This window comes from Gopherus evgoodei, unplaced genomic scaffold (assembly GCF_007399415.2).
Source record: "Gopherus evgoodei ecotype Sinaloan lineage unplaced genomic scaffold, rGopEvg1_v1.p scaffold_42_arrow_ctg1, whole genome shotgun sequence".
NCBI classification, from domain to species: domain Eukaryota; kingdom Metazoa; phylum Chordata; order Testudines; family Testudinidae; genus Gopherus; species Gopherus evgoodei.
Genome location: NW_022060063.1, coordinates 1,077,177 through 1,098,089, shown reverse-complemented (window position 1 = coordinate 1,098,089; position 20,913 = coordinate 1,077,177). Strand labels below are relative to the sequence as shown.

Below are 20,913 nucleotides of genomic sequence, written 5' to 3'. Positions count from 1 at the left end.
GGCTTCCAGACAGCAACTACAGCAAGACTGCAGCTATCCCACCTGCCCCTCGCTTCCCCATAAGTGATCTGGTGTACCCACCACCGCATGCGTCCTAATGGCAGAGTCTCCACTTGGGCTGGCAGGAAGGAAAGGGCATGATCGCTCTCCCTGAGGTGGATCCGCATCACCCTCTATCCAGACCAAGGGCTAAAGGCCACTGTCTGGTCCTTAGATCTTGTTGGGGAGTCCAGTGGCCATAGAGACCATGGAAGGATTCTCCTCCCATGTACACCAGTATAAATCCAGGGTCTCTGGAGAACTTCCAGCATTACAGAGGAACTTGGCGGGGCAGGGTCCAAAGGCAACCAGCCTTGCCCTAGCTAGGCCACTGCAGTTAAGGGGAGTTCTACCAGTGACTTCAATGAGAGCAGTTAGGCCAACGCCAAGCACCATCGATGAGCTGTGGCCATGGGCCAGATTTTCGTGGAACTCCACAGGCCATGTACTGAATTTTCCTGGCAATCCCTGTGGGCCAAATCCAGCCCGTGATGCCAGTGGAGAAGAAGCTTTTTCTATCCCAAAGCAACCCTCAGCTTGTGTAGCCAATGGAAATTAGCTGAAGAAATCAGCACCCCCACATTCCAGGGGCAGGGAGAGGAGTCACCATGTTACAAAGGAAGCCAGACAGTCACCATGTTACAAAGGAAGCAAGGCCAACTCCTTCAAAGCATCTTTTATTTAACTTGTCTGTATTAATTCCCATCTGTCACATTAGACACTCTACACTTCTTATCACTTCTCTGCTGGACGAGGGACACATGCTTGGGAAGGGAACCAGGAGCTTCTTCAGGGCTACAGACAGTTCACATTTCCTTCCTTCCTTCCTTCATTATGCAGGTCTCTCAGAGGGCCCCAGCTTCCTTCAGCACCATGCAAACATAATGCATATGCAGCAAGATCATTTAACCCCACCAAGGCAGGGCCCCAGGCCTGGCAGGTGCAGAAGGGAGTGATCAGCACCTTGCAGCCTGTGCGTCCTCTATGAGCCTAAGTTTCCTGGTGCAGCTGCATGCTCCCAGGATGTCACCACCACCCTTTCCCCTCCCTGTGCCTCCCTGCAGCTGGGATCGCTGGCAGCATCAGGATGATGTCACGTAGGCAGTCGCTATATACTTCCTGTTGTTGCCATAGGTGGATTTGGTCCAGGTGTAGGTCTGAATGCCCAGCTGATGGCCTCCCAAGCTCAGCTGGCACCTGAAGGAGGAAAGCCCACATTTCAGCACTGCCTTGCTCCTGACTCCACCCCCCTCCCAAGTGAGCAGCTCAGTGCTCAAGGATTGAGTCCATGCCAGGCAGTGCTGAGGGTAGCCATGCTGACCCCAGAGTTCACTCCAGAATGCAATTGGATTCATGTCTTCCCCACATCACCTAGGCCAAGGAAAGCCTCCTCTTAATTCCCCTCACCCCATACTCTGTCTAGAACCAGGCTCTGACTAGGAGCCCAGCAGGTAGGTCAGACTGAGAGGTCATCTGGAACAGGCATGATGTGCCCACCTTGGCCCTGGAATTCCAGGGGTGAGCGGAGCCTGGGTGAATATCCTTCCACCACAGCGTAGTGGGAATGGGTGCTTCTGGCTCCATCACCTTCCCCTCGGTGGGTGGGGCAGGCTGAGTGACATGCAAGGTATGCAGTACTGTTGAACTCCAGTTGGTCCAACACAAGACATGATCTCACCCACCATGTCTCTCTGACTTGGAAGGGACAGACGGTAGGGACAGGCACAGTACTTACATCTTCCCTGGTCGAGCAATGAAGCACAAAGTGTAGAGGCCAAATTCAAACTCAGGGCTGCAGCCAATGAAGGCAGAGCCCACCTCCTTGAAATAGCCATCCCAGCTGAACTGCATCCCCAGCACGTCAGGGTATGAGGCCCACTAAAGAGAGAGAGAGAGAGAACGAGGGGTGAGAGCTGTGACCCAGCCAGAAATCCAGGGTCACTCTCAGAGTGAGGGGTCAGAGCTGTGTACCCAGCCTGAAATCCAGGGACACTTTCATTTGCAGAAATACCACAGCAAGAAGACGTTAACACAAGGAAATTAATGCTTCCCTTTGGCTGTCCTTCCACACTGGAGCTCGTCTATCCCATGTCCAGCCCTTCCCATTTTGCCCTCTGGGGTCCTGGCAGGAAAAACGCACAGAAGGAAGTGTCCCCAATGTGACACTCAGCTTGGGGTCAAATGGGCCGTTGCTGATACTGTCTGGGATCCTCAATGGAACTGAAGAGAGCAAGCATTCAACTGCCCTTGGATTCCAATGGGATTGCACGGGCTGGGTCCCTGAAATTGCTCTAAAAACCCTTCGCGTTGTACATATGGGGCCAAAGCCCCAGCTAGCGCGAATTGGCAAAATGTCATTGACTCCAGAGGAGTGATGCCGATTTACATCAGCTAGGGATCTGGCCCATTGACTCCACTGGGGCTGTGCTGGGTTTCACTTGCCCATCAGCAGTACTTACCGGCCCGTCGTAGTTATGGCTGTGGTAGTCAACCAGCCCCTTCTTCTCCAGAAGGTAGAAACGAATCCAGTTGTGAAATCCAGACACTCTTCCTTTTTTGACTTCCCCTAAATAGCAAGGCAGACAGTTGCTGGTTAGCTGCACCCTGAGGAGGAGGCCTAGTGACCCCTCAAGCCCTGACAACACTGGGCCAGCACAACGTGGCTGGGCACACACATTGAACCCTAGGGGGAAGAGGGTTTCCTCTGCCTTTGTCTGGGAGCAAGTCTGCTCAGTACATGCTTGGCGCTGCCCATCTCTCCAGCCAACCTCTGCCCGGGCTGTGTGTACCCAGAACCGTACTGTACCTGAAAAGACGTGCTCAAAGCCGCTGGAATCCCCCTCCTCCTCGCCTCTGGAATAAAGACCAAACCACATTTCCTTCAGGTCGCTGACAAACTCCTCCTGGGTGCTGTAGCGCTCTGGAGAGAAAGCAACACGGACAGGGCCCCGAGCAAATGAGAGGAGGGGAACCAAATTTCAGAGAGAGGCATGTTCTGGGCCATGTGTAATACTGATAGATCCGGTTGTGTTGGTGGCTCTGGAGCTAAATGCATGAGCCTCTACTGATGAACTAAAAGCCACACGGCTCTTAGCCAAGGCTGAAGCAGACATATCAATCTCTAGCTGGGCTTGGTACCACTACAGGGAGACAGAGAGCCACATCCAGCAGGCCTGGGTTACACATGCTCTGGGCAGATCCCCTCCAGACTCCTGACCAGGGCTTTGGAAGAACCAGATATGAGGCTGCCTCTGCTCCAGAGTGGGCATCCCAGGTTTTACGGTGAGCTCTGGGCCTGCCAGGCAGGACTTTGGGTGCTTAGCCAGTGCTGAGCAGCTGCCCATGCACCGTGCCCCTCTTTATATGTGTTAATCTTCCCACCTGCAGGGGACCCATCCCGTTGCACAGCTAGGCTCCACCTTCTTGGTTCACAATTCTCAGTGCTGGAGAGAGATGCTGCATTGACAGCCCTGGGAGCACTGTGCCCCCAGCACAGCGGAAGCAGAGAGTGGGCACCCCAGTGCCACCAGCAGGACTCACTCCTCCAGAAGGGAGGGGATGCTCAGGTTCTGTGGCTCATTCAGACCCTGGCTTCTCTGCTCATAGACTCATAGACTTTAAGGTCAGAAGGGACCAATGTGATCATCTAGTCTGATCTCCTGCACAAAGCAGGCCACAGAATCTCACCCATCCACTTCTATAACAAACCCCTAACCTATGTCCGAGTTATTGAAGTCCTCAAATTGTGGTTTGAAGACCTCAAGCTGCAGAGAATCCACCGGCAAGTGACCCATGCCCCACGCTGCAGGGGAAGGTGAAAAACCTCGAGGGCCTCTGCCAATCTGCCCTGGAGGAAAATTCCTTCCTGACCCCAATATGGCGATCAGCTAAACCCTGAGCATGTGGGCAAGACTCACCAGCCATCACTCAGGAAAGAATTCTCTGCAGTAACTCAGATCGCATCCCATCACCGCCCACATGGCATACTTATCTGCTGCTAATCAATGATCAATTGCCAAAATTAAGCTATCCCATCATACCATCCCTTCCATAAAGCTATCAAGCTTATTCTTAAAGCCAGATGTCTTTTGCCCCCACTACTCCCCTTGGAAGGCTGTTCCAGAACTTCACTCCTCTAATGGTTAGAAACCTTCGTTTAATTTCAAGTCTAAACTTCCTAGTGTCCAGTTTATACCCATTCGTTCTTGTGTCTACATTGGTACTAAGCTTAAACAATTCCTCTCCCTCCCTAATATTAATCCCTCTGATATATTTATAAAGAGCAAGCATATCCCCCCTCAGCCTTCTTTTGGCTAGACTAAACAAGCCAAGCTCTTTGAGTCTCCTTTCATATGACAGGTTTTCCATTCCTCGGATCATTCTAGTAGCCCGTCTCTGAACCTGTTCCAGTTTGAATTCATCCTTCTTAAACATGGGAGACCAGAACTGCACACAGTATTCCAGGTGAGGTCTCACCAGCACCTTATATAACGGTACTAACAGCTCCTTATCTTTGCTGGAAATACCTCGCCTGATGCATCCTAAAACCACATTAGCTTTTTTAACGGCCATATCACATTGGTGGCTCATAGTCCTCCTGCGATCAACCAATACTCCAAGGTCCTTCTCCTCCTCTGTTGCTTCCAACTGATGCATCCCCAAAGTATATCTAAAATTCTTGTTATTAATCCCTAAGTGCATGACCTTGCACTTTTCACTATTAAATTTCATCCTATTACTATTACTCCAGTTTACAAGGTCATCCAGATCTTCCTATATGATATCCCGGTCCTTCTCTGTGTTAGCAATACCTCCCAGCTTTGTGTCATCCACAAACTCTATTAGCACATTCCCGCTTTTTCTGCCAAGGTCAGTAATAAAAAGGTTAAATAAGATTGGTCCCAAAATCAATCCTTGAGGAACTCCACTAGTAACCTCCTTCCAGCCTGACAGTTCACCCTTCAGCACTACCCGTTGTAGTCTCTCCTTTAACCAGTTCCTTATCCACCTTTTAATTTTCATATTGATCCCCATCTTTTCCAATTTAACTAATAATTCCCCATGTGGAACCGTGTCAAATGCCTTACTAAAGTTGAGGTAAATTAGGTCTACCGCATTTCCTTTGTCTAAATAATCTGTCACCTTCTCAAAGAAGGAGATCAGGTTGGTTTGACACGATCTACCTTTAGTAAAACCATGTTGTAATTTGTCCCAATTACCACTGACCTCAATGTCCTTAACTACTTTCTTCTTCAGAATTTTTTTCCAAGACCTTACATACTACAGATGTCAAACTAACAGGCCTATAGTTACTCGGATCACTTTTTTTCCCTTTCCTAAAGATAGGAACTTAGCAATTCTCCAGTCGTACGGTACAACCCCAGAGTTTACTGATTCATTATAAATTCTCGCTAAGGGGCTTGCAATTTCATGGGCCAGTTCCTTTAATATTCTCGGATGAAGATTGTCTGGGCCCTCCGATTTTGTCCCATTAAGCTGTTCAAGTTTGGCTTCTACCTCAGATGTGCTAATATTCACCTCCATATCCTCATTCCCATTTGTCATCCTTCCATTATCCCTAAGCTCCTCATTAGCCTCATTAAAAACTGAGGCAAAGTACTTATTTAGATATTGGGCCATGCCTAGGTTATCCTTAACCTCCTTTCCATCCTCAGTGATTAGTGGTCCCACTTCTTCTTTCTTCGTTTTCCTCTTATTTATATGGCTATAGAACCTTTTATTATTGGTTTTAATTCCCTTTGCAAGGTCCAACTCTACTTGGCTTTTAGACTTTCTCACTTTATCCCTACATGTTCTGACCTCACTAAGGTAGCTTTCCTTGCTAATCCCACCCTTCTTCCACTCCTTGTAGGCTTTCTGCTTTTTCTTAATCGCCTCTCTGAGATGCTTGCTCATTCAGCTCGGTCTACAACTCCTGCCTATGGTTTTTTTCCTCTTTCTTGGGATGCAGGCTTCCGATAGTTTCTGCAACTGAGACTTAAAGTAATTCCAGGCCTCCTCCACATTTAGATCCACAAGTTCTTCAGTCCAATCCACTTCCCTAATTAATTTCCTTAATTCTTTAAAGTTAGCCCTCGAAGTCAAAAACCCTAGTCCCAGATCTATTTTTGTTTATCCTTCCATCTAGTTTGAACTGAATTAGCTCATGATCACTCGAACCAAGGTTGTCCCCTACAACCATTTCTTCCATGAGGTCCTCACTACTCACTAAAACCAAATCTAAAATGGTATCCCCTCTTATCAGTTCTTCAACTACTTGGTGAAGAAATCCATCTGCTATCACATCCAGAAAAATCTGAGCCCTATTATTCTTGCTAGCACTTGTTCTCCAGTCTATATCTGGGAAGTTAAAGTCTCCCATGATCACACATTTCCCATTAGTGTTTACTTCCTTAAAAACATTAAAGAGGTCTCTATCCATGTCCAAATCAGATCCCGGCAATCTGTAGCACACCCCAAGAACTATCTCAGGGGATGCTCTAGTAGCTTTCTTTCCCAGTGTGATTTTTGCCCAGACAGACTCTGTCTTGTCCATTCCATCACTTCTTACTTCTTTACAGTTAACCTCCTCACTGATGTACAATGCTACTCCACCACCTTTGCCTTTATTTCTGTCTTTCCTAAACAGCACGTAGCCTTCAATACCTGTACTCCAGTCATGACTACTATTCCACCATGTTTCTGTTATCCCTATAATATCCGGTTTCAGAGAGCAGCCACAGGAGCTGGTTGTGATAGAGGAATGTCCTATAATGGTCCCTGAAACTTTGAGCAGGGGTGTGTGCAAGAATTTAAATTTGACCCCTTTTGGGGGGACACAGAAGCTTGCTCTCCCCCCTTCCTTTCCAGCCCTGGAAGGAGCTCGATATACCCTACCTCCATGGCCCTGGGACCGGAGAAGTTCTGTGCCCACGATGATTATTGGGGGCCCATGCCCCTGCTTGCCCGCCCCTTGCGCACACCCCTGATTTTGCAGAACAAGTGATACCTGCTGCTGTCAGCCACTGGGAAACTTGGATGCAGCAAACACCTGTTCTCAGGGTAACTTGCATGCTCAGACAGTCCAAGCAATACATTCGGCAGGAAGGTTGGTGACCCGGCCTATCCCTTGCTCAGCAGGCCCTTCCCAGTGCTACCCCAGCAGGCCCTGCCCGTCCAGTGCTACCCCAGCAGGCCCTGCCCAGTGCTACCCCCACAGGCCCTGGCTGTCCAGTGCTACTCCAGGCACAGCATAGGATCCACTTACTTTTCTTGTGCAGGAAATTGTAAAGCTTTATCATGAGCTCCGTTTTCATGACCTCCTGCAGGAAGTTCTCCTGCTCCTTCAGCTGCTCGGCACTGAAGGCTTCCCCACTGCCCGTCATCCTTTGGTAATTATCCAGTAGCTTAATGAAGCTGGCATAGGTCGGTTTGGAGAAAAGCTTCTCATTGACATACGTGTAGAGTCTGAAATGGAGAGATCGTTGGAGCTGGAGGGCAGGAACAGCCAATACAGCAGCTTTCTGGAACAAGGGCCAGTGACCTTGTGCCCAACCTGAGGTTCCTTAAAGGGCCTGGACTGCCAGAGCCAGTGTGCTCGGCACACCCTGAGAATCAGGCCCTTTAAACTGTCTCAGGTCCAGTGACCAAAATCACTGGGCACTTTTGAAAGTGTAGGCCTCAGATCTTTGAAACAGTCCCCAACCCTGCTTGCCCTGCCTGCTCCCTCCACTCCCCCGACTCTCCCCAGCTGGGGCTTCAGCAATCAGAAGGGCTCTCCCTGCCCTCTCCCACCCCCCTGGAACTCGCATTCTCTAACTTTGTAACACGGCCCATCTCCTCCCATGCAGGCTCCCTGCTCAGAGCCCTGCATGGCATCGGGCCACATTCCACCCTCATGCTGGAACTGTAGGGGGGTTGGGAGCAGGTCACCCAGCCCAAGGCAATGGCGAGAGCACACAGCACTCACGGCTCAGGAGAATGATCCTCTTTGTCTTTGATCTCGGCAGAGGAGGCGAGATGCTGCGGGTTAATGGTGATGTCTGACTTCTGGGCTTTGTTGTGATCCACCTTGAAAAACTGCTCGGAGATGCTCAGGAGCTCTTCGTTGGTGATGGAGTCGTGACTGCTGGAGAATCCGTCTGCAGGGGTCAGGACCATTGCACAAGAAGATGAATGGATGTGTAGAGCCGGGCCTGGGAGCTTAGCCTCGGGGGAGGGCCTAGCACCCCACTTTCAGTAATTTCAGCAACTCAGTCGCCCCATGCCAGGGAGCTTGTCTCGATTTTGGCTTCCCCCTAACACAGAGCTGCAGGGGGTGGGGCAGGACTATTGAAAGCCACAGCAATGCTGGGGAGAGGAAGAACTGAGGCATCTAAGCAGGGGAGCCCCCAAACCCCAGTACGACCTTGCTGCTAAGGCAAAAGTCATCCCAGGGCATAGGGAGCCCAAGGCTGAGGCACCACTTCAGTCCCACTTCAGCCCACAGGGTGCCCAGGCTTCGTGGTGGTCTCAGCCCTGCTCTGGATTATCCGCAGACTGCAAGTGCATTGGGGCACGAGCATCTCCTGCAATGCGCCTTGCACACAAGATGATACTGAAGCTCTGGGAGGCAGTGGGAGGAGGTCACAAGGGCAGGGGAAATTCAGGAGCTACTAGGGCTGAGCATTCCCAAAGGGGGCCAGGAGTTCCCAGCAGACAAGGCTTCTCAACCCTTAGGACTAGTGAGTCTGCAGGGAAGGGCCCTGGTTGTCCAGGGCAGGAGTTCTCCATATAGATAGGCCCCTCACCCTTGCATCTTGGCACCAGTAGGAGCAGTGCTGCTAGCTCTAATGACTTCACCAGGAGGCTCCCACTATTTATTTTTTTTTCATCAAGCCCTGGCTCCTGGAGTCAGGTGATTATAGGGGAGTGACAGTTTACAGTCCGACTGCCTGATTGCCTGGGTCTGAGCTCAGGTGGCCAGCCCAAGCTGCTACCCATGTGGCAACGTCCATACTGCTATTTTTAGAACATTAGCTCAAGCAGTGCTAATGTGTCTGTCTACCGTGCAGCCCAGTAGACAGACCCTCTAAGTCTAAAAGGGACCACTGCAATCATCTAGTATGACCTGTGTAGCACAGGCCAGAGACCTTCCCTGATTCAATTCCTTTTTGAACTAGAGCAGATCTTGTAGCACAGGGGTTTTCAGCCTTTTTTCATGTGTGGACCCCTAAAAGATTTCGAATGGAGGTGTGGACCTCTTTGGAAATCTTAAACATAGTCTGCAGACCCCCATTGGTCCACGGACCATGGATTGAAAACCACTGCGTTAGGAAAGTATCCAGTCTTGATTTTAAAATGGCCAATGCTGGAGACTCTACCACAACACTTGGTAAATTATTATAAAATTTAATTACCTTCACTGTTAAAATTTGCACCTTATTTAGCTAGCTTCAACTTCCAGCCATTGGATCATATTAGATCTTTGTCTGTTAGACTGAAGAGCTCGTTATTAAATATTTGCTCCCAGGTGGGTACTTGTAGACTGTAACCAAGTTACCCCTTAACCTTCTCTTTGTTAAGCTAAATAGATTGAGATCCTGGAGTCTGTCACTATAAGGCATGTTTTTCAATGCCTTAATCATTCTTGTGGCTCTTCTCTGAACCCTCTCCAATTTATCAATACCCCTGTTGAACTGTGGGCACCAGAATTGGACTCATTATTCCAGCAGCAGCCACTCCAGTGCCAAGCAGAGAGGTCTAACAACCTCTCTACTCCTGCTCGAGATTCCCCTGTTTACGCATCCCAGGATTGCATTTGCCATTTTGGCCACAGCAGCACACTGGGAGCTCATGTTCAGCTGATTATCCACCATGACTCCCAAATTTTTCTCAGAATCACTGCTTCCCGGGATAGAGTGCCCATGCTGTAAGTATGCCTGCATTCTCCATTCCTGGGTATAGGTATAGACATAAATGCTTCTCCCAGCACCATCTACCTGCACTGTGCACAGAAGGGAGTCGATGCTACAGATGCCACGGGTCGATGTCATGCCCCACATCTGAGCAGGCGGGGGAAGAGCCTGATCTCCTCACTCAGATAGCTAGAGAGGGATCCAGGAGAGATCAGCTCCTCTCTGGCGTAGGAACAAAGAATGCCTGACATGCTGGCAGGATGGGCTCTGTGTGCTGGAGAGCAGGACTCTGAAAGGGACTTGGGGTTGATGATGGAAACCAACCGAACATGAGGTCCCAGTGTGGCTGCGTCTGGGAGTGTGAACACAGTGCTTGGCCATTTCAACAGGACTATCGGGTCAGAGCAGGGAAGTGCTATTACCCTGGATACAGCATCGGCGAGCCTGATACTGGATATTGTGCCCACACTTCAGACAGAAGGTTGGACAATTGGAAGGAGTTCTGAGAAAAGCCACAGGAATGATTCAAAGTCAGGAAAAATTGAAACAGAAAATGAAATGCAAATTTGTAGCAATGGGAGAATTTCCGATTGGAGCAGCTCACCAAGGGGCATTCTCTGTCACTTGGAGTCCTTCAATCAAGCCCGAGCATCTCCTTCAAAAAGATCTACTCTCTCCCAATCACAGACTATCCCTACAATCACTGACTGCTAGGCCCATTCAAAGACCCTGGTGGATTCTCTGGCTTGTACTATCCAGGAGCTCCGACTGGATGATCACAATGGCCTTAAAGTCCATGACACTTTGAGGCAATAGAGGCATGTGGGGCCTGAGAGGCCTTATGACACAGTCTGACACCTCCTAGCACCTTTCATCTGCAGCTTATTACAAATCATGCCCCCCAGGTTTACACCTGGATTTACTTCTGTGGCACACAGCCCTACAACTTTTCTACCACAGGCTGTTAACTGCACCTCATTGCCGTAACTACAGGAAAAATACTGAATCATGAGATTCACTGAATCATGAGAAACCCATGGCCTTTGTACTGATAGGAAGTGCAGAAGAGCAATAACACATGTGCAGAGCCTTGTCTTCGGGGAAACAGGCAGGAGCTGGCTGGAAAATGGCTGCAGGTCACACACTTTGCTAGTGACAAGAGCAGCTACTCACCCATGGAGTCTGCAGGCCCAGCCATGGGGTCCTTCTGTCTCCCATCTACATTAAGTGAAAGGAAAAAAGGCAGCAAATGATCACTCAGTAGACAGTCCCAGACTCGGGCACCTGGGTTGTGGGGACTTCCCAGGGACTTACACTGAATGTGTTATCTAAAGAAACAGAGGGTAGTGGTTGGTGCCTGATTGTCATTGTTTTCTACTCACTAGAGGACCTCACACACGTGGGCACCCACACACACGTTTGCACACGCAAGGGCACATCCAAGCACACAGACACACAAGCACACACAGCCAGTGCATTGCTCTGCTGTGTCATTCTCCATGTTCTGTTTGGGACCAATAAGTGTGAGAACTGGACAGACTAATAAGCCTAATCACAACCAATAATGACAGTGGAATGGGAGAGAGAGAGCAGTGCCTGGAAGCAACCCAGAGCCCAGCCTAGTCCCATGTTCCCCCAGAGGTTGCTCACCCTTGCTGCAGTGCATATGGTAATCTTCACAGCAGTTGCGATGTTTTTCACACTTGGTATTACAGTGACACTCATCCTGCTTATTGTACCGCTCGTGGCAGCGCCCCCTGCAGGAGTCGGGATCCGTGTACAAGCCTGGGGGAAAGGAAAAACAAGCTTTCCATTTAAAAGGCAGCAACACCGTCCCTAGGACTAGTCATGAAGGAATCACGCTGCTAACTCCGCATTGTGACAACAGCCCATGCCACCCACTCCAGAGGAAGGTGAAGAACACTCCCTCGTGGGTAAGTGGGGATCACTTGCGGGGATGGAGGTTCCTTCTCAGTGACCAGCGACCTGGACCCATGTGGTCATGTGCACAGATGCTCCAGTACGATCCCCTGGGAGAGGCTGTTCTGGGCCAGGCACCCCAGAAGGGGCATCAATCGCACTCAGAATTTTACTGCCAGCCAAGTCCGCTACATGGCATAGGTGAGTAGCAATGGTCTGAACCCGCAATGTTTGGGTCCCAGCCTGATGTTCTCTAACATTCAGGGGTGTTTGGATCAGACCTGGCAGTTCTGTTTGTGGCAGAGTCTGCGAGTCATCCTGCGCAGAGCACGCAGTGGAGTCTCCATGAGCTGGAGCCTGCTCATTGAGTGTGGGACTGGCTCAGCCAGGGGTCGCTGGGTGGTTCCATACCCTGGGCAGTGCTGGAGCTTGAGCTGGATGGTCATGATGGCCCTTTCTGGCCTTGAATTTGATGACTCTGTGAATGACGCCTAGGCAGCTCATAAGCCCCATTTAGCCCTGCTTTCATAGCTTCTGCAATTTTAAAGCCAGGAGGGACCCTTCTGATCATCCAGTCTGAGCTCCATGCAGGCCTGAGAATCCCCTGGCCCCAGCCCGCTGGCTTGTGGCAGAGCCCTGAGGTGACTGCAGGCCTGTGCTGAGTTAAATTTCATCCTGGGAAGGGCCAGCAAGGGAGTTAATAGAAAGTTGTGTTAATTCCCAGCATTGTGAATCCCAGACTGCAGCCGCTAGGCATTGATGGAGACTCACTGGCAGAGCTGGCATGTGCTGGCTCTGTTTCCTTGTTATCCTCAGCAGCTGCAATAAAGGGAAAGGAAAAGCCATGAGTGTCTGTAGTTGGCGGTGGAGGGGCTGAGAGACGGGAAGGTCTGAGTGGGGCTACCCTGTCTTATTTGGACATGGTCCACTCCTGGCTGCAGCACCTGATGAGCAACCCATGAAAATAATTAACCATTGGAACAATATAAGGGTGATGGTGGATTTGCCATCACTGAAAATGTGTAAGTCAAGTTTGGATGACTTTCTAATATTTCCTCTAGGAATTCTTTTGGGGAAAGTCCTGTGGCCTGTGTTACACAGGAGGTCAGACTAGAGGATCCCAGAAGTCCCTACTGGCCTGGGAATCTAGGAATCTTGAATCATGGTGGGACTGGGTTTGCTGCAGAGCTGCCTGGGAACTGGCGTTCCTTCCCTGCCAAAAGTGTCAGTGAAAAAGGAAACAGGTTTTTTTTTTTTTTTGCCAAAAACAATTGTCTGACATTTGGGAGGGGGGAGGGGGCGATTGCTGACCAATAGAAAGCATTAGAAATGAATGTCTTCCCTCTTTTTGTAACTGAAAACTGAAACATTTTATCTGGATGAGTGAAATATTTTGGTAAGACCAAGAATTTCCACCCAACTAGTTCATATTTTTCAGTCACCAAAAATATGAAAAAAAAATAAAACGTTTTGTTTTCTGATTCCTGAAAATTGAACCACATTTTGGCCTTTGGCTTTTCACTGAAAACTCAAAGAATTTAATCTGATGTGGCCATTGTGGAATATTCCAGTGAAAGAGCCGGAAAAGTGCTTTGAGGTAAAATTCTCAGCCACCTCTCCTCTGGGTCTGACGTGAGAGGGAGCTGAGGCTGCAGGCTGGGCGAGTGCTTGAAAGAGCAGGTGGGCGACACAGCCAGCCAGCGGCGACTGGTGTCGCTAGCCAGGAAAGGCCTACCAGGTGCAGGCAAAAAGCATGACTGTGATGGAGAAGCAGTAGAGAGATTCCTGGGAGGGGAGTAACCCGGTCGCAGCGCAGGCCAGCGACACTTTGAACTAAGCAGCCAGGGTCCAGCATGGCCCCAGGATCAGGACTAGTAGAGTGACTTAAAGGCATCTTTGCCCATGCCTGCACGCAGGCCCCTCCCTCACTGGCCTGCACCAAGTGCTCCTGGACCCCAGCTGAGGTCAGTGTCTTTTAGCTGCACCTGGTGACTGCACCTTTGAAACGTCACCAACAATAGCGACTCAGAGAGGCTTTTAGTTTCCCTGCCATAATCAGCTGTAACTAAAAACTCGCCTGCTATGCCAGGATTTATCAGATTCACTTGAAAGTGGAGGCAATTAGCATTTGCTCTGGAGTGATCCCACAATCCTGTACTCACCTGCCCTACGCCAGGACTGTGGGAAACCTCTGCACACTGTCATACTGTGATATTGCACCTGGGATCCAGCAATCCCCATAGAAGGAGCCAGGCTCCTGCTGGCTTTGCCCATGTGGGTTCTGTTAGTGAACCCATAGCATGGCCATGCCTCACAGTATCAATGCTTCAGTGTGGTATAGCTCCAGGAGCTGCTCCTGTGCCCTGGACCTGTCAGCTTCCCTGTGTAATATCTTAGCTGCATGCAAATTCCTCACAGATTGGGTTCCTTTATGCAACTTCTTTTGGACTGATGCAACACTAGGTGATAAGCCCCGAAGCATGATTCACTCTGACCCACCCTCATATGCTGGCACAGTCACAAGTAGGTCTGACGTTTCATCTCCGTCACAGCCCCTCTGTACAAATTCTCAACTTCTGGGCTAGAGGCAGGCAAGTGATTGTTATGGTGAATATTAATTAGCAGTGTAGTCTGTTGTCCTGTTTGCAAATCATGTGGCCCTAGCTCAATGCCTTAAAAATCAATGAATTAACTGCCCTAGTAAGAGCTGTTGATTCCCCCGCCTTCTGAAAATTGTAATGAGTTTTTGCCATGGTTACACAAATGCGCACAATTGCTAAAAGCAGTGGGAATTAACATTACACAGAAGCCAATGTTAGTGCAAACTCTGTTAGGATCATTAAGTAGTCACACTACTGGCTTGGATAATAATGTTATTCAGATGGTTAAACATGTGGCTCAAAAGGATTTTAAGCTATCTTGTGGTTTAGCTGCATTGAAAGCCGGCACAGCAAACCTCGAACGAACCACCCAGTGACCACAAGATCTGTTAAGGTACGAAGGCACTAGGGCAAGTTTATTGTTGATGAAGCACGGTACTAGTATCCTGCAGACTCTACCGGACAACTAATACATGTATGCCCATAACAACGGACCAGTTCAGTGAACGGCGGGACTTTCCATTCCTCCCCAGGCTAGACAAAGACACTCCCTCTGAGATACATCTTTATACCCCGATACAAACAAGTGACTTACTGCCCCCTGATGTGGCTAGTTATTACTCGTCACCTTGTACATATTGGTTTGATCAAAACATCTCTATTACTTACTGTCATCCTGACCTTATGTTTTAGGAGGGGTCACTGTGTTCCTGTTATCCCTGGGGAATGTCTTTGTACCAACCTTGATACCGGATGTTCTTGATATCAGGATGTGTTTGTGTGAGTGCTCTGTGCTTAGCACTTCTTAGGAATGTGTATTGCTGCAATATCAGCATATCAGTATCAATCTGTTCTTGCCAGATTCTGTGGGCCTCTTGCTGCCTCTTGCTCACAGCTTGTCTTTGCTTTATATCAGTAAAGCTTTGACCACTATTTTATCTCAGGCCTCATACCAGGCCTCTAATACATGGGCCTATGTCGCATGCTCTCTTCCTACTACATAAATCTGCAGCCAGCTGGGTTTTCAGTTCCTGAAGGTGCCCCATAACGCCCTCTGCACACCCTGGGCCTGAGTCTCCCCTGCTGTCACCTCATGTCATTGTCATTCCCAATAAGGCAGTGGCAACATTCACATTGACTTTACTGGCAGTTGACTCAGGCCCTTCTACCCGGGCTAGAGGATCCTGAGTTAGTGGCAGCATTACTCCGACTCAGCACTCACCCAGCACAGGGCCCACAGTGGAGAATTAGGCTCTCTACAGTTCTGGGCAGCCAGTTCTGCAGCGTCACAGAGCCTTTCCAGCAGGGATTGCTGCTTGGATTTTCGATTGTTTGTATTCACTCAGATCGAGAAAAGTCCACTACCGTTTACTAGATTCCAGGTCCTTTAGAAGTGGGCCACATTATGTTAGATTAGTCACTTTCAAACAAGAGTAACTTCTGCCCTTGCACTAGTCAGGAAATAAATTACAAAGTCAACCGGTAAATCCTCATGCTTCAAGGGCGAATCTAATTGCTAGATCGCATCTGGAATTAGAAAAGTTCCTTCTACGCGGCAGCATTGCACAAATGCCCTCTTCATGAGAGTTCAGGAGGGGGTGGGTTTGCCGCCTTCTAAAGCATCTCTGCCTTGGCAGAGGCAGGACCCGTGGCTAGCTGGACCACTGGGCTGTCCCCATCTGCTGAATGCTACCTTCTAAAGCTGGTTGGGAATTTCCCATCACACCTTTTTGGCTGAAGAATCATGGATTTGACTAAATGAAAATGTTTGTGGAAAGCGTCTAAAAATTCTGATTTCTTGTCCAAAAAAATCAAAAACCCAAAAAGAGAAAAATATTCAGTTTTTGAGTTTTCAATGAAAGTTGAAATTTTCCATAGGAAAAAACCCCATTTTCTGAGGAGCTCTAGCAGTGCCTGATGGGTTGGAGCATGAGCAGTGCCCTGAAAATCTATTCTCTGGGCCCCAGCAGTTCTGCTGTAGTGCCATGGTATCTAACAGGACAGATGAAGCAACAGAACCTCAGTACATTCCTGTCCCAGTCCTCCTACCCGAGCCAGGGCACTGGTGCAAGTGGAGCCCAAGCTGCCTGCTTCCAGCTGCTCTTGCAGATAGATCCTGGTTTGCAAATCAGGGAAGAAGAACTTGGTTATGATGAAATGTCCTGGTCATGTGCCACCTAATGCTGCGAACTCCTGACAAATCGTGAGTCAAACCAAGCATCTCCCGTGAGTCCGCTGTGTCCTCAGGAAGTACTGTGAGCTCAGTGTACAATGAAACCATCCAGGCCACTTGCTGGAAACCACCACCAAGGCACCAAAGAAATTCCTGACTTGGGACACCCCGGATGCTGGCAGGAGGGAAGGGTGTGGGGTTCAAGCATCACGCAGCGCTTAAGACACTTTATTCTGTGTCCCATTCCAACTGGCTGTGCTTCGCAACACCACACCCAGCCTCTCTGTCTGGGAAGCTCAGCCCTTAAAGCAGGGGTCCCCAAACTTTACAGGGTTGCACCCTCCCCTACCCTTGTGCAATCTTCCCCCCCTCTCCCCCAAGCCAGGGCCAGGAGCAGGGCCACAGCTCCCAGGGCAGGTGGGAGGGAAATGCAGATGGGGGTAGAGGGGCTGAGGCTCGGGCTGCAGCTTGGGGTGGGGGTGGGGACGGAGCTGGGAGTGAAGTCATAGCTGGGCCCCAGTGGGGGCCGGCAGCCGTAGCCACAGTCAGGTGTGGAGCTGTCCTGAGGATGGGGACGCAGCCAGAACAGACAGAGCTGGGGGCAGAGCTGGAAGTGGGGCCGGGTGGTGCTCCCTCCCCATCCCCTGTTGGGGCTGGCCCAGGCCGCACCGCACTCCAAACATTCTTGCATGCCTGCTTAGGTGAGTGCACCACACAGCTTGGGGACCTCTGCTTTAAAGGCATTGTCCCCAGTACCACAGGATATTCTCCATTGTCTCCCGGGTCAGTTATTCACACATTGGGCCCAGCTCTCCCCTCCCACAACTACTCCAGAGTCACACCCATCTCAATGAGAAGAGAGACAGCCCCACATTCTACTCCTGTTTATAACCTGCTCCATCACCTCTGAAGACCCCTATTCTGCACCCCCTTTGCCTCCTGCACCAAGCTGTCCTGGTGAAGCTAGTGCCTGGAGGTCAGTGTGTGTGAGTTAGCCATAGCAGGGCTAAGTCAGTGCACAGGCCTGGTCCCAAACACCTGTCTCACAATGACAAAATTTCACCACCCACCAGAAGCATTTCACCTCGGATTTAGGGCCTGATTCTCCCCGTTTCTGCACCTGATGCTGACATGTCCTCCTGAGCCAAGTGAGGGCCAAACAGTTCCCAATCTCAGCAGTAGCTTTTCACCCCAACTTTGCTCTGTGGCTAGAGCACCCATGGAAAAAAATAGTGGGTGCTCAGCACCCACTAGTCACCGCTGTTCAGGGATGCCACCAAACAGCTGATAGGCAGCGCCACCAAACCCCTGTTTAGCGGCTCGAGGAGGGACTTGGGAGAGAGCGGAGACCAGCGAGCAGTGGGCAGGGCCTCAAGGAAGGCACAGAGTCAGGGCACAAAGAGGTGGAGCAGGGTTGGGGCCTTGGAGGAAGGAAAGGAGCGGGGGCAGGAAGATATGGAGCAAAAGAGGAAAGGACCGAGTGGGGGTGGGGCCTCAGGGCGGAGCAGGGGTGGAGCACCCCAGGAGAAAAGCCAAAGTCGGCGCCTGTGAGTGGAGATGGCTCACAAAGTGGAAGACAGCAGAAAATCAGGCCTTTGACTAGTGACTTAGGCTGAGACTTTCAAAGCTGACTAAAGGATTTAGATGCACAGTTCCTGGGAGTTTCTGGGACTGGAGTATCCAGTTTCCCTGGCAGAGCAACAAGTTCATCCTTGCTGACTAAAGAGTCAAACCTGCTCCTTGGTCATTCCCAGAGACTGAAGTTTGTCCCAGGCCTCGAGAGCTTGCACAAAGCCCCTGCACTTCAGCCCCCCGCCAGAGGTCCAGGCCAGTAGAGCATGGGGGTGGTGCTAGGCCTCTGCAAAGGGATTGATTTCAACGGGACATGAAAAAGGAATCCTCCTGTTTAGAAAGGTTAGGTCATTCAATCTGGAAACAGTGACCTGACTAACACACTATCACGTGACTTGACTAATCATTCAAACAGAGCAAACACCCACTCACAGAGAGTTAATGCTCACAGCAAATATAAACTGTTGAATTCATTATTCAGAAATGTAATGTATCAGAATAGGGTAATATCCCTTTAAATAGTGTGTGAGCCTTCTAGTGGTACTCACCATGTTCTCCGTTTCCATAGCTGCAAGAAGCAGCCAGAGCAGCAGCCTGCCTGTAGCTAGGGTGAGCATGCTGTGTATGTTTAGTAAACCTCGTGATCTGGGACCTTACTGTGCCCTGGTGATTTCTTCATGTTGTCTTCATTGCATAAATAGCAAAAGACACACACGAACTTTGCATTAGCCACTATCACCTGATTAACACCAGAGCTAGTCACAAACTGCTCATGCAATGTGTCACTTGGTGAATAATGGTGATACTTGTGAAAGAAGGTATCGGAGGAAAAATAGTCATGGTTTCCACGCAGCACTGGGTGACTCCAGGCTGCCGAGGAGCCCATGGAAAGTGTCTCACAAACTATCCATGAATGAAAAACAAATCAGAGCAAATCACAGCCTGAGCTTGGACAGAAAGTAAAGGGGACATTTGCAGGGATGGGCTGTAAATTATTCACAATAAATAACTGGAGGAGCACAGGCAGTATTTCTGAGGCGGGTATAACCCCAGCGGCAGCTGTACCCAGGGGCGCTGGAACAATTTGATTAGTGGGGGTGCTGAGAGCCATTCAGCCAAACTGTAAACCCTGTGTCTAATGGAAACCACTTCAAGCCAGGTGGTGCGACAGCACCCCCAGCTCCAGCACCTATGGCTGTGCCATCACAACACTCTAAATACTAAAACAGCCTCCAGTTTCTACCTTCTTATCAAACCCTCTTCTGCTAAGTCCTAGGGGCCTGAACGTCACAAGGAGCTAAGCAATATCTAGAGTGACCAGACGTCCTGATATTAGGAGCTTTGTTTTATATAGGCAGGGCGGGTGCAAGGATGCTTCGCACCCTAGGTGAAACTTCCACCTTGTGCCCCCTCCGAGCCCTGTGGCAGCTCTCTGCCCCCCCCACTGCCCTGAGGAGCCCCCCCATGACAGCTCCCCCCCTCCGCCCTGAGGCGCCCCCCCGCTGCAGCTCCTCCCAGCCCGGGGAGCCATGCGGCAGCTCCCCGCCCCAGCTCACCTCTGCTCCGCCTCCTTCCCGAGCACGCCGTCGCCGCTCCACTTCTCCCAATTCCCAGCCTTGCCATGCCAATCAGCTGGGAGGGAGAGAAGCAGAGCAGGGCAGCGTGCTCAGGGGAGGAGGCGGAGCAGAGGTGAGTTGGGGCGGGGAATGGTTCCCCTGCATGCCGCGCCCCCCCCTTACTTGCTGCAGGCAGCCCTCCCCGTGCCCCTCTGCCCCAGGTCCCTCCGCCTCAATGCTGATGACCACTGGGGCGGCCGAAGATCTGGCTGCCGCGGTTGCAGCCAAAGGACCCAAAATGTCGCCCCCCAAATGCTAGTGCCCTAGGCGACCACCTAGGTCACCTAATGGGTTGCACTGGCCCTGTATATAGGCCCTATTACTCCCCATAGGACCCTATTACTCCCCCCCCCGGACCCTATTACCCTCCCCGTCCCGATTTTCCACACTTGTTATCCGATCACCCAAGAGATGCTAAGCACCCCAATGGGACGAGGCCTCAGACCCTTTCATGGTCAAGCCTCTGTTGGGAAGATCTGCTCTCTGTCATAGTGAAACAAAGCATCTCTACTTACTGCCAGAGGCCAAGCTGCAGGCAATTCCTGCTGTGATGAGAAGGATCCAGGTCTTCATTGTTCCAGAGACGCAGCAGATGAAGCTTCCAAGATGTCAGTGAGAAGGAGACTCCCGAATTCCCAAACACCCATCTGCCCGTCCCTGCTATCTATGGGAGGCTCACACCAATGCCAGGGGAGAGGGCACTGGGGAAGTTTTCTTGGATCCCTTGTGGGAGGTGAGTGTAGTGGATACGGTGACAGCTGAGTGATGCATGCAGAGGCGTGCACACCAACCTTGCCAAAATTCCATTATTTAATTTTTTTTTCTTGCTTAAGACAGGTGGAAGGCTGGAAATTCCGGATGAGTCTACAGCTGTGCTCTGCCCGCCGCAACATGCATGTGGCCCCAGGACTCTGGGTGCTCTGGTAGTAGAAATTAATAATCTGAGTACTAATGTGTGAGAATCTGTGAGTGCCCTCTCACTGGGGAGGGTATTGCTGACACTCACTGGGCTGGACTGTCATCCTGCCAGACTCTCCAGACCTGGGCTGCAGTGTGCTGCTCCCTGCAGTGGCCAGGAGAGTAAAGAGGAAAAATGC

At 50.4% G+C, this 20,913-nt stretch overlaps 1 protein-coding gene across 1 annotated transcript; it reads right to left on the bottom strand.

Annotated features, from left to right (window-relative positions):
* Positions 1 to 709: 709 nt before the first annotated feature.
* ENDOU (endonuclease, poly(U) specific) lies at positions 710 to 20,554 on the bottom strand. Its single transcript, XM_030546219.1, has 9 exons — positions 20,332 to 20,554; positions 11,586 to 11,720; positions 11,109 to 11,153; positions 8,009 to 8,180; positions 7,307 to 7,506; positions 2,846 to 2,959; positions 2,499 to 2,605; positions 1,775 to 1,917; positions 710 to 1,236 (listed from the first exon to the last, which is right to left on the bottom strand). The coding sequence occupies exons 1-9, from the start codon at positions 20,387 to 20,389 to the stop codon at positions 1,122 to 1,124; spliced, it is 1,089 nt and encodes a 362-aa protein (XP_030402079.1). The 5' UTR covers positions 20,390 to 20,554; the 3' UTR covers positions 710 to 1,121.
* Between the last annotated feature and the right edge of the window lie 359 nt (positions 20,555 to 20,913).

Bases quoted from the DNA above. Each gene is read 5' to 3' on its own strand.
- ENDOU (XM_030546219.1), bottom strand. From the start codon at position 20,389: ATGAAGACCTGGATCCTTCTCATCACAGCAGGAATTGCCTGCAGCTTG. The intron at 7,507-8,008 runs GTGAGTGCTGTG...TCTCCATTTCAG, and splicing joins GAGGATCATTCTCCTGAGCC to ACTCTACACGTATGTCAATG. The intron at 1,237-1,774 runs GTAAGTACTGTG...TTCCTCCTTCAG, and splicing joins ATTGCTCGACCAGGGAAGAT to GTGCCAGCTGAGCTTGGGAG.